Source organism: Conger conger, chromosome 19 (assembly GCF_963514075.1).
Source record: "Conger conger chromosome 19, fConCon1.1, whole genome shotgun sequence".
NCBI lineage: Eukaryota > Metazoa > Chordata > Actinopteri > Anguilliformes > Congridae > Conger > Conger conger.
Window position 1 is genome coordinate 12,777,326 of NC_083778.1, and position 8,581 is coordinate 12,785,906.

Here is an 8,581-nt window from a genome sequence, read left to right on the forward strand (position 1 = left end):
TTCATGAGGCTTCTTTTTCATGAGTTTAAAATTGGGGCCATAGCTGACCCCAGTTGGTCACTAGTGTGTAATGTGGAATTATGTTGGTCGCTTGAAGGTTAAGCTGAGTCCTGGACTAAATTGAGTTTTGCTTGGAGAATCTCCATTCAAAATGTAATATAGACTAGAACTAGGCTTGATGTGTGCGCAAAATAAATCAGCCCTGAATCAATTAAGCCAATCAAGACAACACTGTAGGCCTATGTAATTTGACCCAAAGCAAGATAAGTTCAAGGATTCTCCACCGGATATCCCAGAATCGGTTTCCATTTTCAGCAAAGTCAGTTTCGAAGTTCACACTCATCTTCACTCAGCCCTCCTCCTCAGCAAGCACGGTCTGGGCTCTTTGAACGCGCGTAAAACCGATTCCGCCATTTTCAAGTGAGTACTTGCTTTTTTCCTTACCACTATCCACCCGCTACCTTTTATTTCATCGCATTTGTGCTCAAGTCTAAAAGCATATTTTCTAAATAACAAAGAAGTAGCAGCCCTGTCGCAATTACAGGAACAACGTTAATTCTTGAACTGTTTACAGGAATACTTGCGCATGCTGATTTGCAGAGCCGTGCCTCATTTTCAAATATGATTTATAGCTAAGACTGTACAAAGTTTCACTTTGGGAGAAAAAGAGAGCTCAACAGGTTATACTCAGAGCAAATCTTAGATGCAAGTGGGTCTTTGTTGCTTATGTAACGGATGTAACCGCCTATATGTTGCGAAATTGCGATTTTTACAAATCACATGGTTAGGAATATTCATTGCGAAAAGTAACTTCTGCAAATGTACAATGCACACAATCAGATTTGAGAGATTTTAAAAGATTTTAATTTACCCATGATGCACAACAAAATGCACGTAATGTGTTGTCTTAGAATATCCGCACTGTATTTTAAAGCAACAATACAAAACGTGCATTAAATGCAAGCACAATTTTGGTTACTTGCATTATTCGTGTGCTTGAATTCCATGCAGAGTACTCTTTGTCAAGATCTGTACTCAGTTACTTGTCATTTTCATTGAAACACAGTATTGCTTTTTCTTGTGATCTTTCTTCTCACCAATAATATTATTGATTATTACTATGAAAGTAGAAATAATAATAAGAATAAGGATTATTGGGTAAATAATCTTAATAATTGAATTATGCATTATTAATGATTCAGTTTAAACTACAGTCTACTACAGCCTCCTCAAGTCTGAAATCCTGCGATGGATGAAATTGCGGACCAAGCCCCGCCCAGCGACCCCGGGAATGCCGAGGCGGGTGCAGGCGAAACCGCCAGGGTCCAGCAGAGGGGGCAGTGGGCCAACAGAACCGAGTTTGTGCTCTCCATGACCGGGATGATCATCGGAGTGGGAAACCTGTGGCGCTTCCCCTATTTATGCTTTAAGAACGGGGGAGGTGAGTTCGCAAGAGTCAGCAGGTCTCTGTTCGATTAAACGTTTTTCGAATAGGTTTTGCTGCCGAAGTAAATGTCTGCATTTATATAGCGTCTTTATCCAAAGCACTGTACAATTGATACTTCTCATTCACCCATTCACGCACACATTCACGGAGATCTTCTGCGATGCAAGCCACCAACCGGCTCCTCAGGAGCAATTGGGGGTTATAAGCGCTTGAGCCTTCCTTTCCGTCGTCTAACTTCGTGTGAGATTTTAGGGGAGCGGTAACCAGGGCGTCTGTGTGCCGTCCCGTTCCTCAGGTGCGTTCTTCGTTCCCTACTTCATCCTCCTCATCTTCGTCGGCCTCCCTGTCTTCTTCCTGGAGACCGCCATCGGGCAGTACACCAGCGAGGGCGGGGTCACCGCCTGGAGGAAAATGTGCCCCATGTTCGAGGGTAAATCACCTCACGAAGCCAAGACGTCCTCACTGACATTACAGTTGTTTTAGCTGACGCTTTTTATCCGAAAAGACTTACAGTTGATTAGACTAAGCAGGAGACTATCCCCCCCCCCCCCCCCCAGAGTAATTTGGGGTTAAGGGCCTTGCTGAAGTGCCCAACAGCTGCATGGATCTTATCGTGACTACACCGGGGGCTTGAACCACCCACCTTCCGGGTCCCACTCGCATAGCGTAGCCACTAGGCCACAGCCTCCCCCTGGGCCGTGGGGTAGTGTGACAGAGGTCTGTGTGTTCTTCCATAAACACAAAATCATGCTGATGTATACAGTTTTTCGTGGGAGTTGTTACCATATATTGCACATATAGGGCTGTCAGCTTGGCATATTTTCATAGGAATCTTTTCTGTAATTTTATGCACGATAATTGACAGTTGCAGGGCACATTTTGTATTGTGTTTCTAGTGAATTTGACCCATTTCACAGTGCTGTGATTCTGTTTTTCCCCTTTCCTCTGTGTCTGTGCAGGAATAGGAATCGCCTCTCAGGTCCTTGTCCTGTACGTCAACATCTATTTCATCACAGTGCTGTCGTGGGGCTTCTACTACCTGTTCAATTCTTTCAGAAACCCCCTCCCCTGGACCACCTGTGACAACGTCTGGAACACGGGTACAGTCCCTTCTGTGTTTCCTGTTCTTCTGTCCCATGTGAGAGAATAATACCAAAACTACTCCTCATAATAATACACTTTATTCATAGAGTACCTTTCAGACACACAGGGCCATTCAATGTGCTGAACAAAACACAAAGTGACAGAAGTAATGAGAGGGTTTTTAAGCGAAATGTCTGATCATCCCGGTTGAACAATGTATTTCAGATGGACCTAAAAATAACAGCGGGCAGTAGGGGTGTCGCAAGGAATTCTGGGCCACAGAAAGGAGTATTGCTCTGGGCCTCCCTGTTCTAATCCTGTTGGAATTTGTGTGTCCCCCCGCCTCCCCCCTCCCCCACTCGAGCTGTGGGTGCCTCTCGTCATCCCCACATTTAATCCCCTCAATCGCTGCCCTGCCTGCCATTCAGACCACATGCACAGGCACTAAAACTCAAGGCTGCTTCCAGGCTGGTTTTTACCCCCGAACTTTCTCTCTGCAGGACTCTGTAAGAACATGAGCATCGGGGATAACTCGTTCCTGTACAATTTCACCGAGGACAATTACTACGAGAATGAAAGGTTGTGCCAACATAAACATCCCTGATTATTAATGCTTTGTGTTCATTCATTTTTTGGGGTCACTGAATATAATGTATGTATTGAGGTGTTATGCAGAAATGCAGAACGGGGGGTTCTGTTTACAATTCTGTTTACAATAGCCTGAATTTACACATTTGAAGGTTATTATGATGCATATCTTGTTTAAATAAATTCACAGCGAGCTTTGCTAAAAAGGCAATGTAACACACTCTGACACGGCATCGCAGTTCACAGATTTAAAAGACGTGGCGATTTTGAGCCGTGAATGTGAAAGATATGCACTATTAATATAATACTGTGGATGTAAACTCCCAGAATCCTCTCTCTACAGAGACCTGCACTTCGAGTCCCCGGAGCGGGAGTTCTGGGAGTAAGTTTGCGCACAGCCGGCGGACGGCGCCTCTCTATCCGCACGTTTACACGCGCCGTGTGACAGGTGCTCTTGGTGTCTGTTGTTTGCTCCCAGTTCACTGGATCATGTGGCAGGATAAGTCGTGGTCAGTAAAAAAAACTCACCGCACAGCACACAATCTTGATATTGATCTACACTCAGCGAGCACTTCATTAGGTAGAGGCCTGTAAACCAGCTTGTTAATGCAAACATCTAATCGGCCAATCGTGTGGCAGCGACTCACAGCAAAGTGCACACAAGCATGCAGACCACATTATCACTCTCAGAGACGGGCAGGGAGGTGTGACTGGTCAGGTTCAACCACGTTATTACTCTCAGAGACAGGCAGGGAGGTGTGACTGGTGGGGTCTGGACACCTGGGTGGATGTGTTCCAGCAGAGTGCACCACACCCAACAAACCAAAAACGCCCTTCCCAGTATTCCCAGTATCTTTTTTATTTACAGAAACTTCTGGATAATTTCCATTCCGTGTCTGTGTTAAGCTGACAAACCTGACAGGGGAGTTTCTGTCTGCTCCAAACAAAAGTGTAGTACTAGTAATTACCCGGCTTTGGTTCCACTGCTCCATAACCACAGAAAGCCGGTGGGGCGTGTTTCTGAAATCCCAGCTAGTCTGCATGTGGGACAGAGGCAGCACAATGCCGCCATTCATGAGGAAGTCTGAACAGAACCGCTCACAAGTGAAGTCGCAAGCGTCCCAAGCTAATCCCTGCTAGTGCATGTGTCCGCTGTGCATGTGGTCATGCATGTGCATGTTTTTCTGTGTGTACTACTGCATGTGTGCACTTACAGTGTGTGTGCGTACATTGTGTATGCTGGTTTGTGCACACGTGCATCTGTGTGTGTGCAAGTGTGTGTGCACGTGTGTACATGTGTATGCAAGTGTGTAAATGTGTGCATTGTGCATGTTTTTGTGCAAGTGTGGGTGTATGGTACAAGTGTGCATGTGTGTGTACCTGGGTGTGACCGTGCGTGTGTGTAGGTGCGCATGTTTGTGTGTTCATGCATGTGACCGTGTATGTGACCATGCATATGTGTGTGTACCTGTATGTGACCGTGCATGTATGTATGTGTGTGTGTGCCTGTGTTTGACCATGCATGTGTGTGTGTCTATGTGTGCATGTGTATGTGTACCCGTGTGATCGTGCGTGTGTATTCTGTAGACACCGGGCGTTGGGGAGGACAGAGAGCCTGACTGAAGGCCTGGGTCTAGTGCGCTGGGATCTGGCCCTCTGTCTGCTGCTGGCCTGGGTCATCTGCTACTTCTGCATCTTTATGGGGGTCAAATCCACCGGGAAGGTGAGCGATAGATACATAGACCAACAGATAGATAATTGCATTTACAGTGATGAAGGAGAAACTCGCCTTAACCACTGTCAATGTGTTGCGCCCACCTGGGTGAGGCAACTCCAGCCATTTTGTGCCAGAACACTCACCACACATTGGCTGAGGTGGAGAGGGAGAGGCCAATGTTCTTGCCAGTTGAATCGGGATGATTAGGTGGCAGGTTGAGAGAGGCAGGTTGGGAATTTCAGCAGGACACCGTCATGGGATCTCAAATGACCACTGTGAGTCAGGATGTCTCATCTGAATAGCGGGTGAGAGAGGGGTGGGGTTGGTGGTCAGAGAGAGGGGCAGGGTCAGTTAGAGGGGGAGGCGGTGCCAGGTCATTTCGGCGTCCGGGTCGGCTACAGAGGAAGTGTGATATGTGTACCAGCTGTGGCCCAGCTGTGGCCCAGATGTGGCCCGCTCGTGACCGTTCTGGGTGACTGCAGATCTCAGGAACAGAAACGCAGCGCTGCTCCTTTGAAGGTTGAGGGGGGCTCATGCAACATGGCTACGTGGCAGAGAAGGACACCACCGAATCTGGCTCTTTCTCTTCCAAAAAAAACAATACTTCATTTCATGTCAAATTTATATCGACAGTGTCCACCTGTTACACGCGAATTCACCATGATGACAGATTAGCCATTTCAGTCCGGCGTGACCCCAGGTTATTCTGTGTGGTTGTAGTTTTTCATGATGGCTCTGTTCATTAATGAAATTATTCATTTTTCATGAAATGAATGTTCATGAATGTGTTATTGAAATGGCCGATAGCTTAGTTTTAAGACCCACATGCTTATTGATTCGCATTTTCTGAGCTTCTCACCCTCGGAGCTTTTGATCTGTGCTCCATACTGTGTTCCTGAGCTGTTGGTAAAAAGATGACGTTTGTTTCTGCATAATTATCGGATGACTTACTAACTATGGGATGCTAAATGTTCGCATGAGAGAGCTGACCTCAAGAGGGGGAGGGGGAAGTGCACTCCGGGGGCAGGGTTAGGCTCTTTTCAAAAGGCGATGTCACTGCTCTTTGTGAACGTTTTGTGGGCGTTTTAGACACATTGCTAATGCGGGTGGGGCTTTAAAGGTTCAATTGGTAAGATTTTTGTGTTAAAACATTATTACAAGACCATTGTAAATCCCTTCCTATCACTGACTGTTGACTCACCCTCTGCCTGTGTTTATAGTCCTTAAATAGTTTCAAAATAGTTTCAAAATATACAGTTGATGGGCCGGCACTCTATGCCAAAAGATCGTACAGCTATAAAACATCGTACAAGTTCATTGCCAAATAATAATTCAAGTTCATTGCTTGAAAATTGGTTATATTTGCCACAACCAATGGCATTTCAACTTCAGCGCGTTCACAGAGAAGGGGGAGGGATAGACAGTGTTGTGGTTTGAGCGTGTTTGTTGCTGCAGTTCCTCTCTTGACCGTTAGATGTCCAAAATGACCAATTGTACCTCTAAAGCTCTCTGCTACACACAGACCAGAGTGCACTCTCTCTCTTAGCAGGCACGGATATGTACAGCACTGAAATAGCAACTGATGCTTCTGTCCAAAGTCCGAAATGACATATTGTACCTTTAATCACGTGGAACGTAGCATTTCACAACAGCGCGTGCGTATATATACTTTGTGTTTGAACTCTCTTTTTAACTAGCTCCTTGCTAAAGCAGGAGCGAGATGATGCCCGGGAGGAAGGCAGCCTGCTCCCCCTGTGTGCGTATGGCTGAGGGCGGCTGTGCGTCTCTTCCAGGTGGTCTACCTCACGGCGACGGTCCCGTTCCTCCTGCTCTTCGTCCTGTTCGTGCGCGGGGTGTCGCTGCCCGGATCCTGGGACGGGATCGTCTACTATCTGTACCCGGACTTCTCCAAGATCGGCAGGCCCCAAGTGAGCCCTTTTTTCATTTACTCGTACTCTATTTATCCACAGCGACTTGCAGTGGATTAGCCGAATCAAATCAATTAAGAGTAATCGAATCCTATCGTGGCAACGCCGGGGCTTGAACCACCAACATTCCACATCATGCACCAAAAACAGACTGCTTTATGATGACTCAAAGCAGTGATGTTTTTTTGTTGTTGTTGTTTTTTTTTTTTTACTAAACTGGTACACTTTTTTAGTGTATTCTTAGATGCTTCCACTGTCAGTCAAAAGCTGCCACACAGAGGATGTGCTCCCTCCGGTCACCACCCGACACTGAAAAATCAGGTGCAGGTGAACTCTGACCTCTGATGCAGTTTCAGTTCCCCCCTTGATTTTTCCCCTGCCCTCCTGCTTTCTGGGGTCAAAGGGCAAATTCCTGCCCCCTCTCAGAGCGACACGCTTTCCCATCTCTGGCTGCGTCCGAAACCCCATACTTAGCATACTGCTCGCGCTACGTTTAAATGAAAATCAGCTGGAGATTCAGTAGGAGTAGTGTGCGAGTGTGCGGTTTGGGAACGGAGAGCTGTGGCGAGCGGTGTGTTTGGAAAGCTGAGGATGACTGATCGCGGGGACACATTTTCATCACCGTGGCGACACCATGTGCATCATCCAACAAGGCAAATTCATCACGTCCTGTTATTCACGTTATTAAAGAGGCCTGGGGTGCACTAGAGTTGTCCTAGAGACACATCAGTTCATTTTGCACGTGGAACCAGTCAGGCTACAAAGCCTCATGCTCGAGAAACGCACCAGCACACACTCCTACGATACGATTGGTTGCAGCTCAAGTGCGCTATCCAATTACATTTCTGGATAAAGTCCCCTCCTCCAAGGAATTTTACAAGCTGTTTCTGTATTCTGGTGGACCTGCGATAGAGGCACGGCTTTATGGCCGGAAAGGCTGTTTGTGTGCGCTTCACACGCAGGACAGGAATGCGGTGGGGTATATTGGGAAGGGGGGAGGGCCACAGCACGGGTTGTGGTCTGTTAATGGTAGCCAGATGTTGTTCTCTCGCTGCGACGATCGGTCGCCCTGTCACACAGGAAACCGATCGGTTAAGACTCGTAAACTTGAAATGTGTTAACATTGTTAACATTCCTGCATATTACTGACAATTTCAGAGGAAAAGGTATTACAGTTTGAGATTTCTGGTATAAAACTTTAGTTTCCGCAAATAAACACAAGGGAGTTCTTGGTTTGTTTCAGAAATAGATGAATTTCCTAGCTGGTAAATGCTGTTATTATCTGCTTGAAAATGCAGTTCATATTTACTGGATTTTTATGTAGTCTGAATCTATCTTACCTTGGTTTAGCTCATTCATGACATGTAAAGACATGTAGCCCAATGTCTAAAGGTGAAAATTACACCGCCTAACTAATTTACAGGAATGTTATTCATGTGCATTGATCATGTCAGAAAAAAACAAATACATAAATCAAAATGTGATCACTTAAAGGTACAATATGTAAGATTTTTGTGTTACATTGTTACCAGACCATTGTAAATCCCTTCCTATAATTGAAAAAGGCTCACTGACATGTAGACTCACCCTCTGTCTGTGTTCATAGTCCTTAAATTCGGGTTTCAAAATATACAGTTGACAGAACAACATTGTATAGCTGTACAATCCAAGCTCATTGGTTGAAAATTAGTTTAAATTGGTTTGAATTTGTTTGTTGCTGCAATTCCTTTCTTGACCATTAGAAGTCCGAAATGACCTATTGTACCTTTAAGTACATGTACAAGTAGTATTCGTACTGAAACGGACTGAAACGCCCCT

General features: G+C 45.8%; 1 protein-coding gene across 2 annotated transcripts in view; it reads left to right on the forward strand.

The window, feature by feature from the left end:
• The first annotated feature begins 215 nt into the window (after positions 1-215).
• LOC133118906 (sodium- and chloride-dependent betaine transporter-like) overlaps positions 216-8,581 on the forward strand; it is an 18,547-nt gene continuing 10,181 nt past the window's right edge. The window contains exons 1-8 of one of the 2 annotated variants that reach the window (XM_061229188.1): positions 216-420; positions 1,215-1,441; positions 1,743-1,877; positions 2,407-2,547; positions 3,031-3,109; positions 3,462-3,500; positions 4,706-4,841; positions 6,629-6,763. In XM_061229188.1, coding sequence (XP_061085172.1) covers positions 1,249-1,441; positions 1,743-1,877; positions 2,407-2,547; positions 3,031-3,109; positions 3,462-3,500; positions 4,706-4,841; positions 6,629-6,763 — 858 coding nt within the window. In that variant the 5' untranslated portion in view covers positions 216-420; positions 1,215-1,248. Of the gene's footprint in view, positions 421-1,202; positions 1,442-1,742; positions 1,878-2,406; positions 2,548-3,030; positions 3,110-3,461; positions 3,501-4,705; positions 4,842-6,628; positions 6,764-8,581 lie in introns of both variants that reach the window. The other variant, XM_061229189.1, reaches the window with a different exon arrangement.